The following is a 16131-nucleotide window of genomic DNA, read 5'->3' as shown; positions in this document are numbered from 1 at the left end:
AACATGAACCCCAAACAGGTGAGTGGATGCAGACCTTTTCCCCCAAGCTCCTCTGAGTGAAGCTCCCTGTCTTGTTCCTAAAGGGAACTTGTGGGACCCCAGCAGGATGATTCCCACACAATCCCCAACTCAATTTGCAGGATCAGCTTTCCTCTCCTTCCCGCCCCTGCATGAAGCCCTGCAAAAGGCCCTTTGTGCGAGGGCCACGGTGAAATGACGATCTGAGGGAGAGCGGCACAAAGGAGAGATGAGCCCACCAACCTGAGAAAGGGTCGATAATTTATAAGCCTGAGAAACAGGCAGGGAGGGAAAACTCTAAGATTCATTAAAATGCCCCGAAGTCCCCAGGCACGGAAGCATCGTTGAGAAATGGCTTGTCCTAGGAGGAGAGCTCACCCTGGAAGAAAAGAAAGGGCTCAGATGACGCCAAGAGAGGAGCTCATTATGTTTTTCCTCTGGCTGCGTTTCTGGGCTGGAAAATGTGCGGCACAGGAGAGCGATAATGAGGGGGCTGAAATTTCAGCCGCTACCGGCCAGCCGTGAGACAGGGATTTAGAACAAAGCGATGTCTGTCTGCGCCCGGTTTCTACCTCCCAGTCCACAGCGTCTTATACCAGCCTTCGGGCCCCCTGAAGCCCCAGATTGGGATGCTGATGACAAACATGCTGGAAGCTCTGGGGAGGGCGTGGGAGGGCCTCTTTTAGCTGGACATACAAAAACACAGCTCTGGGCTCTGGCAGGAGCGAGACCTGAAGATCTTCCCGTCTCTGCTTGGACACTGAGGTGTGGAGACCCCAAGGGAGGGACCCTGGGGTGCTGAAGAGAAATCCCTGGGCTTGGCAATAAGGAGACCCAGGTTCAAATCCTGGCTCTGCCACTTAATGGCTGTGTGATTCTAGTCAAGTCCCTGATCTTCTATCAACTCTAAAATGGGGATGATCCAGCCGAGGCATATAAAAAGAACTGGTTGTCAGCATGTTATCTGGCACATTACAGGTGCTTATTAAATCTCCCTCTCTGCATGTTTAACAAGCACATGGCATTTACTGGTGTATGAAGAATGGATAAACAAGATTTTGCTGTATAGCACAGGGAACTATATTCAACATCCAGGGATAAGCCGTAATGGAAAAGAATATGAAAAAGAATGTATAACGTTTATAACTGAGTCACTTTGCTGTACAGCAGTAATTAGTACAGAGCTGTAAATCGACTAAACTTCAATAAAAATCCATTTAGAAAAAAAATAATACATTCATATGATTCAAAAGCCAAACAATCTAAAAGGTGTAGCCTTCAAAAACTCACTCTCACTTTATTCCCTATCCACTCTAGTTCCTCCTCCAACAAATGACGGCCTTTCATTGGTGTGTGTGTGTGTGTGAGTTCCCGCACACAAATACAAATAGAAGTCACACATATTTTAGGAGCATAAAATACACGCACATAGCATTCACGTGCCAGGTACTGATACAAGTACTTTGTAATATGAATTCATTTATTCCGTCAGAACAACCTGATGAGGTAGGTTGTTCGTCATCCCATTTTACAGATGAGGAAACTGAGGCAGTAATTTCACCAAAGGCATCCAGCTAATGAAGAGCAAAGCCAGGATATTCTGGCTCCAAAGTCTATCCTTGAAGCACTGCACTGTGCCAGGATTTCCTTTTCCCTTCCAGGGAGAAGGCTATGTATCCAGAACTTCAGGTGTCAGGGCATAACTATGCTCTTCCTTCAGACATAAGGGAGGTGGGTGCAGAGCAGCAGGAGCAGCAGGGGCAGCAGCAGCTGGGAGCCAGGTTCTCTGCTCCCCTCAAGAAAACAGGCAGCACACTATCAGATATAATGTGGATAATAAGAACTTACTGTATAGCACAGGGAATACTACTCAACACTCTGTAATGGTCTATATGGGAAAGGCATCTAAAAAAGAGTGGATATATCTATATGTATAACCGGTTCACTTTGCTGCACACCTGAAACTAACACAACATTGTAAATCAACTACACTCCAATAAAAGTTAAAAATTGAAAACAGACAAGTGCCTGCAGCCAGATTCTATGGCCGCGAGGACAATCTGTCAGGATACAGAGGCCTTTTCCTCTCCCAAAGGCTCAGAAGGGTGAGGTGACCACGTGACACCACACAGCCTAGTGTGGGGAGACAGGAAGCCTGAGGGCCTGGTGCCCACGACCCCTGGGCCCTGCTCACTCACCTGGAGCCCAACGCTGTCGGCCTGGCCATCTTTGATGAGGTGGGAGATGAAGAGTCCACAGCCAAACTCGAGGCCGCCACGCACGCTGAGGCCGAGGCCTTCGGGGTGCAGCCGGTCCAGACGTACCTCCTTCAGCTTCCTGCCGTGGAAGGAAGGGCCGATGACAGCCCAGCTCTGGTCCAATGGCCAGCACTGCCCCATCCACTTGTCAGAGACCCTGTCCATCCTCAGGTAACCTCTCCCACCCCCGCCTCCAGCCTGCAGCTCCCTCCGTTCCACACCTGGAGCGCCGGGGGGTCAGCTGGTCGTACTCCACCTGGTGTTTCAGTGGGATCAGAGGCCTGATGGCATCGAACAGGGGCAGACGGCTGGGCTCGTTGATGACCAGCTTCAGGTCCCCCACAAGCACGGCCACGTCCATGGTCCTGCAGAGGCACGGGGGCCCTGGAGCCTCATCCATAGCCATGGCCTCTGAGACCCAAGGATTCCCAGAGGAAGCAGTCCTGGGTTGGGTCACCACCCCTGGGCCCAGACCTTGGGTGGATAAAAGATTAGAGCCCCTAACCCTGGGCCAGGTGCCTCAGAAGGGTTTGTTCTCCCATCTAAGTATCCCAAGGAAACCATCCAGGTAGATGAAATCAAGCCAGGATTCTCACTCGTCTCTACCTAGTTCCAAAGCCCAGGGTCCTTCCAGACAGGAAACGTCTGTGAGGTGGTGGCCAGCCCTCTCATACCCCTGCTTCTCACCTCCAAGCTGCAGCTGAGCTCTGTAAATCCTGAAATCACAGTATATCTCACGAGCGTCTACCTCACACCGTTCAGACCCTCCATGTCTAGGGCTGACACTTTTCTGGCTACCAACTGACTTGTTTATTCTCAGTCCACCACCAACTTTTAAAAATATAAGTTGCTCCCTTCTCAAAACCCTTTGACGGTTCCCCACTGCCCAAAGGATGCGGTCCATCCTCTTTGGCAGGCTCAGGGTCTCCATGACCTGTCTCTGTGGACCTGCCTGGGCTGTGTAAATATTTGCTGACACAAGTGAACGGCGTGTCTGCCTGATTCCCAGGAACACTGAGCACTGGGCTCCCTGAGCCACCCCAGGATTTAAGAGGGAAGTCGTCCTGTCTCAGAACAACCCATCCCAGGGCTTCCTGAAGATAGAGGTACCCGGGCTGTCCATGGAACCTGGACCCTGCACACTTACTGGTGGTACATCCGCAGCACATCATAGAGATAGTCCTTTTCTGCATCATTTTCAATCAGAAAGTCCACCTGGAAAACCCCAAGGCAGAATTATATGTCCAGCCCCAGCACCCCTACAGCAGATCCCAGGACAGGGAGGGCACTGACGGTGGTGGCAGCGGCGTGGCCCTCCTCCGCATCTCTCCAGGGTTGTAAGAAGAGGGCGGAAACCAGAGGCCAGGCTGGCACCTGACTGCAACACATCAGAAGTGCAGACCACCCTGACGTGGCCACAGGAGTCCCTTTGCCTCGGGTCTGGATGTGGTCAGGCTGAGCCTCGTCCCCAGGGCGGTGATGCACACAGCGATGCATATGCGCATCATACTTGTGAAGCCCCCGTGACGGTGATGCACCCCCATGGCAGTCGTACTGCCGATCACCTCCATGGCTATGTCACCTGTGTCCAGGCCAGCAACGCGACTGTCAGCTCCCCGGTCTGGAAGCCCACTGTCTTACCTGATGGTGGCTGTAGTGCCGGATGACTGCTTTCAGAAAGGATTTAGGCCACTCACTCAGATAGCACATCCCCCGCCCCCGCCAGAGCCCCTAGCACTGAATTCTCCCTTGTCCAGTCCTGGCCTAAGCTGGGTCAGCCCTGACTTCTGATCACTCTTTCCCCTTCCCACATCCCTGTGTGCCTCCTCTGCCACCGGAGGGGGAGAATCAGATTACATTTTTTCAGCTTCCCTGACGTCAATGGCTGGGAGTCCAGGGTCAGGGTCAAGAGCTGTTTCGTTAGCACCTCAATCCCAGGGGAGCTGGTGGGCCAGGAGCCCCGGATTCCACTCCCTCAGACAGCTCACTATGTATCTCTGCACTGTGTCCTGAGCTCTCTCTTCAGCCCAGGACTGAGTGAGAGGACAGGGTGGGGGCTTGAGGGGTCCTTGGATCCCTCCCTTCTCCAGGCCCAGCAGCAGAGTCCAGGGCCTCAGCCCACATAAGGGAGAAGATGCTGCTGGAAGCTGCAAACTCCCACCTGATTGGTCCTCAGAGGAAAGTCGGAGCACCTTTGCCTTTTCTGTGGGTATCTTTAGGATTCTGGGAAGTTGGGGGGAAATCTGTTTGTCCCAGATACAAGCCCCTTGGGATTTCTGGCCTGAGCAGATGGGTACAGAATGCAGACTTCTGGTCTTCACCTAGCAGTACCTTCTTCCCTCTTAAAATCAAGCTGAACATTTGATTAGAGATGAGAATAAGCTAGGAGGCTTGCCCTGCACTGACTCAAAGCAGCTTCAAAATTTATCCTACCCACTCCAAGGAGGGCATTCCTACTTCCTCTGCTTCAGCGCCCCTTTCCTTCAGGCCAGTAGAAGATGGGGGACAGAAGCACGTGCTAGAGTGGGCAGCACTGAATCTCAGGTGGTAGCCTTGGCTTTTCCACACACCACAGAAGTGGGCACCTCGAAAAGCCCACATCTGTGAGGACCCAGTCTGGACTCTCTCCGCACTCTGCCTGGGCTTGCGTGAGAGGGGTGGGGAGCCACACCGAGACAGACCTGGACTGCCCACATGTGGCTGCGGTGCAGGAGTCTGAGCAGAGAAAAATTCTCTAGGATCAGATTCAGAAATATTTAAATAAATTGGATCATATCACTTTCGTGCTTAATAGCTTCTCATTGTACTTAAAACAAAATTCAAGAACTTCCCTGGTGGTCTGGTGATTAAGATTCCAGGTTCCCAGTGCAGGGGGCCCTGGTTCAATCCCTGATCAGGGAACTAGACCCTGCATGCCGCAACCAAGACCCGGCACAGCCAAATCCCTTACCTGATCAAGGCCCAACTTTAGCTCCTGCCACTCTTCCTAGCTACACAAGCCTCCTTTTAGTGTTTCCCACAGGCTACACTCGCTCTAGCCTCAGGGCCATCATATATATTGTTCCCTCTGCCTGGATGGTTTTCCTCCTTTCCTGCATGGCTGGCCTCTGCCCCAGGGAGGTCTTCCTGCTCACCAACCTAAACAGAACCCACTCCATCACCCCAAAGATGCTTCAATTCCTTCATTACAACAGTCACAATTTGCAATTAATTAAGGCTTGCTTTTTAGTGAATTGGTTTGTTTCCTTCATCAGACAGAAAAACCCCACAAAGGAAAGATGAAGCCTATTTTTTCTAAGTCTCTTGAGCCTAATGCATAGAATGTGGTCAGTAAAGAAGTATCAGAGGGGTTTCTCCATCCCCCTGCCTCCTGGTCCATGCACAGTCAGATGGGAGGAAGGGAATCATGGGAGCAGAAGGGGAAGGGAAATAACATTTGCATCATGGGATGGCACCAAGAGCTTCTCTGGGCCCTACTCCACTTGTTTATCTCACCAGCCCTACAAGGCCAATTTTGCAGATGAGGAAACTGAAGACCAGAGAGGTTACAACATGTCACACAAGGTACCACAGCTAATCAGAGACAGAGCTAACATTTGAACCTCAGTCTATCTGATTCTGGGGCTTCCCCAGTGGCTCAGCGGTCATGAATCTGTCTGCAAGGCAGGAGACACAGGAGACATGGGTTCAATCCTTGAGTCAGAAAAAAAAAAAAAAAAATCCTTGAGTCAGAAAGATCCCCTGGAGTAGGGCATGGCAACTCACTTCAGTATTCTTGTCTGGAGAATCCCACGGACAGAGAAACCTGGAGGGCTTCAGTCCATGGGGTCCCAAAGAGTCTGAGTCACTGAAGTGACTGAGCATGCATGCATGCTATCTGATTCCAAAGCCTATGCTCTCCCTGCTATACCACTACCTGTGTGAGTCAGGACTTCCAGGGAAAAAACTTCAAGGGCTCTTCAGGCCAAAATTTCAAAACTTTTGCTCTCAAACAGGTTCCCCTTATCTCAAATCCCCATCTCTCTCCTTCATACTCTTAAGAAATCCCTTTGGGTTTGGTCTAGAACAAGCAAGAAAATATCTCTTTTGGATGACTCCTGGAACTGCAGATGTTCTGCTTTCTATGAAAGCATAAAAAGCCCATCTGCTCTGACTGCAGTGAGGAGAGCCCAACCAAAGGGCTTCTAGCTCAATTCCAGCCATGGGTGGTGACGTAAGACAAAGTAGAGGAGAGGGAAATCCCTTCCTGACTGAGGCCTTATGACTGAAGCTCTCTGCAGAGAGAGCTTGCAGAAACGCCTCCCGCTGCATCATTAGGTGTAAGAAGCGAGGCACTGTCCTCAACCTCTCCTTGCAGAAACGCCTCCCGCTGCATCATTAGGTGTAAGAAGCGAGGCACTGTCCTCCACAGACACCGTTTATGCACTGGGTGGAAAGTAGAAACGGAAGACAAAGGCCATTTCCAATATTAGAGTCTAAGGTTCTGCTTTTCTGCATCCCAAGCACAGATCACCTGGAGATGCTCTTCGAGGACAGATCCTATTCCTGGGGGTCCCAGGCTTCTGGTCCTTGTGGGCAGCCCTCCAATGCTGACCCCTGCATCCAGAGGTCCCCACCCAGAAACTACATCCTATCAGTCTCCTGCTGAGGCAGCCTGCAAAGTTCAGCTCTTTAGCTCCATTCATTCTCAGAGCCTAGGTCACTCCAACCCTGACTTTCAATTCTGCCCTTCCCTATCCCTCCAGGGTCATCTCTATCACCTCCCAAGTGTGACTCAGGCTGCGGCCAAACAGACCTTCCCCTAACACACTGGAACCTCCTCGACCTCATTCAGAATTGTCCCATCTATCCCCAGCAATTCAACTTGTCCATTTAAAAAAATTATCCATTTACCATAATATCTGGGAAATCATATCTGGCTTATGTAGAATGTTCTTTAAACACCAGCGTAAGGGATAAATCAAAATGGTGGGAGTCTCGTGACCCTGACCATTTCCCACCCAGGAATCTCTCCAAAAAGACTCTGAGATGACAGCACCACTTTGTTCTCTGACCACACCTGAGTGAAAACACACGCGCCAGGAAAGACAGCTGATAAGGATGGAACTTTCTCTGGAAGCCTGAACGTGCAGAAACATCAGCACTGTAATTCAAATTTTGCTTGTAAATATTTAACAAACTTATACGATGTCTCTTCCTCCTGGAATCTAGGTTCAAGCAAATTCCTCAGGAGGGTCCCCCCTGTACCAGTCCAAGGGGCAGCTTCAGGGATCCTGTCCCTGAATGGGATGTGTGTTGGAATGGCTGTGTGTCATTCTCCCAAAAACTTGTGCTCAGCTACCTGTAACACACCTGGTACATAGTAGGTCTTAAAGCACCATGCCATGCAAACAGGTGCACTGTGTTCAGTGGTGTCTGCTGAATGAACTCCAACAGCCTTAGTCTAGAGCCTTCCTTCTATCCTCTCCGCCAGTCCGGAGTCACCTTCCCATCACTCCTCAGTACACAGCCTCCTGGATCTGTCTCCTCTTAGCTCAGTTCCAGTCTCAGACCCACACAAGATGGCCTGCCCTCCCTCTTCCCACTGACCTCTGTTTTCATTTAAGGGGAGTCCAAGCCCCCTCTTCTAGAGTCTTTCCTGACCATGCCCAGCCCAGAGCCTCCTTACCAGCCTCCCAGCCTGAGGCCCTTGACTGGCTCCCTTATTTGGGCCAGACTCTGCTTACAGACAGGCCACCACATCTGAAGTACTTTACTTGTATTGTCTTTAAAAACCGTCTGAGGTGGATGGATATTACCCCCATTTGACAGATGAGGAAATCAAGGCTCAGAAGTAGTAGAGATGAGATGACTGCTGGCTCCAAAACCCTTGCTTTTTTCCAAACTACCACATTGTATCCACTTACCAGTTAGAACCTCCTTATTTGCATTTGCCTAATACACATTAATTGAGCACCTACTGTGTGCAAGACACCATGTCTTCTTTCTCTAACTAGATATAAAAAGTCTCTCCCTTTCTTGGATCCCTCTTGATGGACATAGAAGCCCTAAGTAGACCACCATGTACAAGTAACTGTGTGGGGGTCCCTTTACCACATCAATACCCTATGCCCACTCATCTTGTGCCCACTCATCCTGTGTCTGGCCCCCTCTGTCCAGCATGAGACTTCTCTGGCCAATGTTCAGCTGGCTCAGTGCTATCGGCCTGCATGGTAAGGGATATCTCCCTCCTCACAAGGTACAAGCCCTTGTCTAGGGCACTGGAAGTAGATTCTGGGTTTGGCCTTGGGTCTCTCCAACCTCACCTCCCTGCCTTCCTCCATATGGACTGCCCTTTCAGATTGGCCTCACAGGGGAAGCACACAACCTTCCGCTCATGAAAATTCATGTATGCACTCAGCCAAAGACGGAGAAAGAGAGCAAGAAGCAGATTAAATAATGCATGTTGTTCCACTGGGTGACATTTGCCCTCCTAGGGCTGTGTCGGGATTAAATGAATGAATATCTGTAAAGACATTCACTGTAAAGACATTTACTGTAAGACAGTGCCCAGGGCTCCGAAACTTCAAGGGCTCTAAAATGTGTGCTGCATCGCTTCCCTTTTGCCTCCAGACCCACAACCCAGCCTCCTCCACCTAGAGGAGTGTCCCAGGAAGCTTTGCCTGGGCTCCCTGCCCTCTACTTCCCTCTGGGTTCAGCCAAGGAGGGCGGTAAGACAGCCTGGGGAGAAAGGGAGTGGGGTTCTGATTCCCTGGCTCTCTCTGTGCCAGACTGCCATGAGGCAGGTGCCCCCACCTGAGGCTGCAGCATCTGACTGGGCATCTCTCTGCAGCCACTCTCTCCTTTGTTCTGGGACCCTCTTCCCTTGCCCCTTGGGGAGCCCCTGGCCTCCAGCTGCTGCTCCCAGGCTGTGTCACCACGCCTTGGCAGCTCAGCCATCCCGCCCTTTCCTGTAAGCAGTGCCTTCATAAAACTCTTCAGTCTCCCATTTGAGTGAGCCACCTGCTTCCTGCTGAAGCCCTGGGTGGTGTGAAATCTTAGCTATAAGCACTGGTGGTACCAGCAGTATTTCTTCTCTGTGAGCTCTTCCTCTACCTATAAAAGTTGCTCAGTCGTGTCTGACTCTCTGCGACCCCAAGGACTGTAGCCCACCAGGCTCCTCTGTCCGTAGAATTCTCCAGGCAAGAACACTGGATTGGGGAGCCATTTCCCTCCTTCAGGGGATCTTCCCAACTCAGGGATCAAACCTGGGTCTCCTGCATGGCAGGCAGATTCTTTACCATCTGAACCACCAAGGAAGCCCAAGTCTCCTCAAATGCCAGCTCCCCTTGGTCAAGCCTTTCCTCAGGCTCCCACACAAAGCCTGCCCTGTCATTCTCTCTGCACAGGATGACACTTTGTCCCCACCTCTGCTGTGGGACTCACCAAGCTGTGTTGGACTTCCTTTCTTCACCTGCCTGTCTCCTCACTAATCCCTATGTGGTCACAACACATTTCTAGCAGGAGGAAGGCGGGCAGTGAGGCCACGCCCCCTTCCCCACGTGGGTCTGCATGTCTCCCTGCTTTCAGTATCCTCCTCTGTAAAATGGGAATAAAAGTATCTCGTAGGATTCCATCCTTTTGTGAGAGATTAAAAATGGCTTTTTAAAAAATTCTTCATTGAGTGAATAGTTGTTACTTTGAACAGTGCCTGGAAAGTAGCAGGTTCTAAGTGTTTGTTAGTTAAACTAAGTAAGCATAAATGAATACAAGTCCCCTGTTCTCAGCAGCTGGCAGAGACTGGACCTCCGTAAGTGTTGTTGGGATGTTGGGATCTAGTTCCACTTCCACCCAGGCCTGCACAGTGTGCATCCTGGAGTTCAGCTCAGTCGCTCAGTCGTGTCAGACTCTTTGTGACCCCGTGGACTGCAGCATGCCAGGCTTCCCTGTCCATCACCAACTCCCGGAGATTGCTCAAACTCATGTCCATCAAGTCGGTGATGTCAACCAGCCATCTTGTCCTCTGTCGTCCCCTTCTCCTCCTGCCTTCAGTCTTTCCCAGCATCAGGGCCTTTTCCAATAAGTCAGTTCTTCCCATCTGGTGGCCAAAGTATTGGAGTTTCAGCTTCAACATCAGTCCTTCCAATGAATATTCAGGACTGACTTCCTTTAGGATTGACTGGTTGGATCTCCTTGCAGTCCAAGGGACTCTCAAGAGTCTTCGCCAACACCATAGTTCAAAAGCATCAATTCTTTGGTGCCCAGCTTTCTTTATAGTCCAACTGTCACACCCATACGTGACCACTGTGGGCATCCCAGAGAGCACTGGGTTTATCTGACTCATGTTTTATTATCCTTCGTCTTTTCAAGAGACTTGTGTCATGCTTACTAGTTGGTAGCATTTGACCCAGTGCCAGGCACAGCAGATCACACCCTTCTGCTGGTTCTCTTGCCTTGCTTGAGGTTCCTTCTCCTCTTTGTCTCCTCTACAGGTTGGGGTGCCCCAGGCTCTGTCCTGAGTCTTCTCTCCATCAGCACCGTCTCCCTAAGTGACTTCACCAGTTTCTGGGGTTTAAATACCATTTATACCATAAGAATTCACTGAGGCTCATCCCCAGCACAGAACTTTTCCCTGATTTTCACACTCCTACATCTACTGATCTTCTCAGTCACCTTTGTACTTGGAGATCTAAAAGGTATTTCAAACATAAAACATTCAAAATGGAACTCTTGGTTTCCACCAAGAGTTCTGTCTCCACCAACCTCCTCCTCCTCCCAACACAGTCTCACCCTTGATACCTTTCTCTCCACACCCGCAACCATCCCATCAGCAAAGCCTGTCAGATCTACCTTGAGCATATATCCTGGGTCTGGCACTCCATCTAGTCCATTGCAGGAGCCTCCTAAGGGAGGGTCCGCCTCCTCCCCTTTACCCTCTCAGTCTGTTCTCTACCAGTAGTCAGAGCAATCCTCTTAAAATGTAAGTCAATCATATCACTCCCCTGCTGGCTTCTTTCACTTAGAACAAAACCCCAAATCCTGAGTATGGCCCATTAGGACTCTACCACCACTCTGATCCATCTCCCACCACTCTTCATTCCGTAAGTCCTCTCAGAAACACCATCCGACTTGCTGTTCCTAAAGAAGGCAATCAGATGCTTGCCTCAGGGCCTTTGGGCATGCTGTTCCCTCTTCCTGGAATGTTCTTCTTACACCAGGCGTTCTACCCAGTGAGGTAGAAATCGGCTCATGAGGCAGAAGTGACTGCATGCTGATATATCTGCATGACTCCTTCCCTCATTTCTTTTATGTCTTTATGTCTTTGCTGAAATATCACTTTTTTCAGAGAGGTTTTCCTGACTACCCTATAAAAAGTACTATCTCATCACTCTTTATCCCTTCACCTCACTCAGTTTATTTTTTTCATAGCGTTCATTGCTACTTGACATTTTATGATACTTCCATTGGTTTGCTTGTTAACTGTCTGTCTTCCCTACTAGAATGTACTCTCTAAGAGGGCAGAGACTTTGTTTTGTTATTCAGTGGCTAGAGTACTGCCTGGCATGTATCAGAAACTGAGTCAATATTTATTGAATGTGTGCATGAATGAATGAAAGATTAGCAAATCCCTAGAAGGCAGAGGCTCTTCCTGACCTTATTTATCCCCCAAATCCCCCAAGCCAGATGTCTAGCTTTGGGCAGGGTACACTACAGATGCCCATGAATATATGATTGCTAAACAGTCAATAAATACTTTTTGAGCAAATGAGTAACCAAGTTCCTGCAACCTGCGGGTGCAGTGTGCAAGAGCAGGTTTCTTTTGAAAAGCTGGTTCTCCTGGGGGGAAGCCTTAGTCTCTGATGCCCCCCTCCCCTTGCCTTGGTGTCCTGGCTGAAGGCTGTGTCCAGGAAGGGCATGCAAGTGCTGCTCATGGCCTTGGGGAAACTGCACAAGCCCAACAGTCCCCGCTCAATGGTCCGGAGACTGTTGGGTCATCCATTAGGATGCTCTGTAGGCATCAGTGGGGAAAAGTGAGGCTTTTACCAAATAGCTGCTGCACAACCAGAGCAGCCAGTATTTGAACACCTATTTCATCCTCACCATCCTGTGAGGTGAGCACAACGAATTCCATCTCACAGTGAAGGAAACTAAAGCTCAGTGAGGTTAAGCGGCTTGCCCAAGGTCTCACTGCAGAGGGGGACAGGGCTGAGATTTGAGCCGATTTCTACCTCACTGGGTAGAACACCAGGTGGCTCAGGTGGTGAAGAATCTGCCTGCAGTGCAGGAGACCTGGGTTCGATCCCTGGGTGGGGAAGATCCCCTGGAGAAGGGAATGGCAAACCACTCCAGCATTCTTGCCTGGAGAATCCCACAGACAGAGGAGCCTGGTGGGCTACAGTCCATGGGGTTGCAAAGAGTCAGACACGACTGAGCAACTAACACACACACTGACTACCTCATTGGAAAAGACCCTCATGCTGGGAAAGACTGAAGGGCAAAGGAGAAGGGGACAGCCAAGGCTGAGATGTTTAGATAGCATAATTGACTCAATGGACATAAATTTGAGCAAACTCTGGGAGAGAGTGAAGGATAGAGGACCCTGGTGGGCTACAGTCCATGGGGTCAAAAAGAGCTGGACACGACTTAGCAACCAAACAACAACTACCTAACTCCAGACAACAGACAACAGTAGACATTTACTGAGGCTTCACTAAGTAACAGGCTCTATTTAAGCTCTCTACACATGTGTAGGTCTCATCTATCTCTCACAATAAACTTACTAGTTAAGTATTACTGTGATCCTCATTAACCAAATTGGAGAACTGAGGCACAGAGAAGTTAATAACTATCTCCAGGTCACGCAGCACTTTCTGTAACAACACAGTACCTTTAATATTACCTCCAATGACTAAGGATTTATTTAGATTACAAATCATTCTCAAGGGGGTAAATTTGCTCTGAAACACTAAGGAAGGGGCATCTAGAAAGCAATCAACAGCAAGGTCTCTCCTCGGCTGCTTCATCCTCTCTCCTCAGTTCCCAGATGATCTCCAACCTGGGAGGGGAAGGCTGCTGCGCTTCTGAAGCAATGGGGCACAAAGTCCAGCCCCGGCCTTGCCCAGCATGCCCCGCCTGCACACTCAGGGCATTAATAGGTAATGACTCTTGTGATGAGGAAGAGCAGGGCGGTGGAAACACAGAGGCCTGGGGCCCTTTGGGGCGCATGGGGCCTGGGGAAGAGAAACAGGGGCTAACCCAGGGGTTGAGTCAGACACCGGGGACCCCAGAAACAACTCTCTCAAAGAGGCAAAGAAAAGTACCTCATGAGGAGAAGACAAAAGAGGACCCGACATTACTTTCAACCCCAGGGCAAGAAAGTGAAATTCAAGCCTGAGTCATCTTGGGGTAGGGGATGGGCAAGTGGGTTGCCTGAAATCTACACTCACCAAATGTCCCCGGCGGCTGAAATTTCTCCCCTTGGGTCCCTTTGCAACAGGATGCGCTGGTGAACATGTCTCACACTCCCCTTGTTATTTCCCAGCCCCCATACTCCTGCGCGAACTTCCGGTTATCTCTCATCCCTGGGATCCCAAGGCCTCATTTTTAGAAGACTCCAGCCAGCAGGAGCTGTCCCCTTTGTGCCCCCACCAAACCTTGATTCCAACACTCAGCACCCAGGTGTGGGTAGTTATTAGTATAGGGTCTGTATTCCACCCACATGGCCAGCAACTTGAAGGCACAGACTGGGTGCTCAAAACATGTTTCTTAAGTGAACAACTGACCGTTGGTCCCTAGTCCCAGGCCACAACGCTCAGCCCCTGTGGCCTCCATACTGGCTGGCTCCTTAAGCTCCCTGGGCCTCTCTGTGGTGAGAGAGGGGCCAGCCCCTGGACCTTGTCTACCTGAGCTCTGCCCACTCAGGCTTGGGAAGGGGGTTGGCTGGGTCTAAAGACACTGTCTCTCTGGGTGGGTCTCAAGGCTCAGTCACCTTTCCCTCAGGCAGGGCCTGTGGGTAGCTCCAGACACCCCTGGCTGCACCCTTGGGCTCTGAGGCATCCTCAGGCCTAGTGGGGATGTACACTGGATCTCTTCAAAGGGTCCTCTCTGACCTCAGGCTCAGCAACTCCTGCACAGCTCTGGAAACAGTTCTGGGAAGCCTGGGTCAAACCCAGTGGTCTCCAGCAATGGTCTCTGACAGTCCTGGGCCACCAATGAGGCCCCTCACTGGTGGAGAGCCTAAAGGGCCTGGCTGACTCCCACGGCTCCCTCCACTATTTCTCAGGTCCTAAGAAATGCCCTTAGGTGGGGAGTGGGCTGCCTGACATGCCTCCAACTCGAATTTTCAGGTCAGAAGACAGATTGAGGCATCCACTTGCCCTCCCTCCCAGTCCTCACCTCTCAGACACTATCCCAGAGCCTCTCTACACCCTCCAACACCCCAGAGCTGGGGGCGCTAGGAGGGAGCGGGGCAGAGGGGTGGGGTGGGCGTTGCCCACTATGGGGCATCTCAGAGAAATATCCCATCTCAAGCCAAGATCGGAAGGAATTCTAACCCCCTACCCCCACCCCCGCTGCGTATTAAGAAAACGGACACTTTCAGGAAGGAACTCGGTTTAGTGGCTTCCACACCTAGAGTCCCAGTGCTCCTCCCTCATTTTACTGGGGATTCCTGCTGGTAACCAAAGGACCCTCAGGATCCCAGCCCACACAGAGCCCCAGGACCGGCCGGCAAAGGGAGAGGTGGTGCCGTGGGTATCCACCGCCCACCCACTCCGCCCCCGGACTCCGCGGGGGCGCTGGAGGGCCGCTAGTGGCTCTGACCTTGTGCCGGAATTCTCGGGCCACCTTCCGATCCATGGCTGGGTTGGATCGAGTCGCTTGCTACACAGTTCCGCTCCTTCGAGGTGCGGCTGCTGGGTGACGGGCTGCTCCAGCCCGCAGAGGCGGCGACCGTGACAGGCGGAGCCTGGGGAGGAGAGGGTGGGGCCTGGGGCGGACGGGGCGGGGCGGCGGGAGGCACCTGTCCTGAATCTCGCCGCCTCTCTCTGAAGCCTGAGAGCCGCTGGCCAGGAGGGCGTGTCTATGGTGGCGGCAACGATGGTTGGACATGTGACTGGCCCTGCCCTTGGAGTGGTTCTCAAACACACGCGGTTAACTGAAGGGATCTCAGGAAGCTGTCTGTCACCCCTTGCCAAGCATCTCACCTTCACTGTACATTTTATAGTAGTGGCTTCCCTGGACTTTTCCAACTTGGAAGAAACCTGTTTGTGAACTCCTTGGGGTTGGGTGTTACTGTAGCCCACAGGAACCTGAACAGTGGGTAGGAGGGCCCCTTCTCCACTGACTTCCTCTCCCACAGTTCCCTAGCTCCCTGCCACTCACACACACACACACACACAAACACACAAGCATAGAAGGGCCTGGAAATGACATCCTGATTTACAGCCGACCTTTACCCGGGGGATGACGCCCGTCTGGTTCATTTGATTCAATTCAACTAAGATCTGAGGTAGGAGATAGACGGGCTCCAGGTTGGACATTTACAATCAGCCAGCCTGCCTCCTCTTCGCAAGAGGTAGGTGGGCTGCAGTTGAGGAATGGACCACCAGCCCCCTCTTTGCTCTCACAAATGGAAGCAACAACAGAAACCGGGTAAATAGAAAGTCTTTGTCTCCTGTAAACATCTCAAGGGAATAAGGCAAAAGTCCAGTCTGAGAAGAAGGCTCCTCCCAGAAGCCTTCACTTTGAGATCCATCTTGGCTGATAGGGTGTGTGCACACCCCAGGGGAGGGTCCCAGCGTAGGCCAGGTATGGAAAAAGAAATCAGACAATTGGCCTGAAAGAAGACAAAGGCCTGGAAATACTGACCTATATA

The 16131-nt window shown here is 51.2% G+C and overlaps 1 protein-coding gene across 1 annotated transcript in view; it reads right to left on the bottom strand.

The window, feature by feature from the left end:
- USH1C (Usher syndrome 1C (autosomal recessive, severe)) overlaps positions 1-15201 on the bottom strand; it is a 48290-nt gene extending 33089 nt beyond the window's left edge. The window contains 4 exon segments of the mRNA XM_010830522.1: positions 2217-2355; positions 2498-2641; positions 3424-3491; positions 15078-15201. Of these exon segments, the coding sequence (XP_010828824.1) occupies positions 2217-2355; positions 2498-2641; positions 3424-3491; positions 15078-15113 (387 nt within the window). The 5' untranslated portion in view covers positions 15114-15201.
- Positions 15202-16131: the final 930 nt, after the last annotated feature.

Source organism: Bison bison, unplaced genomic scaffold (genome assembly GCF_000754665.1).
Source record: "Bison bison bison isolate TAMUID 2011002044 unplaced genomic scaffold, Bison_UMD1.0 scf7180017864518, whole genome shotgun sequence".
Classification (NCBI taxonomy): Eukaryota; Metazoa; Chordata; class Mammalia; order Artiodactyla; family Bovidae; genus Bison; species Bison bison.
Note: the sequence above shows the minus strand (reverse complement) of the source record. Positions and strands in the feature narration are given on the sequence as shown.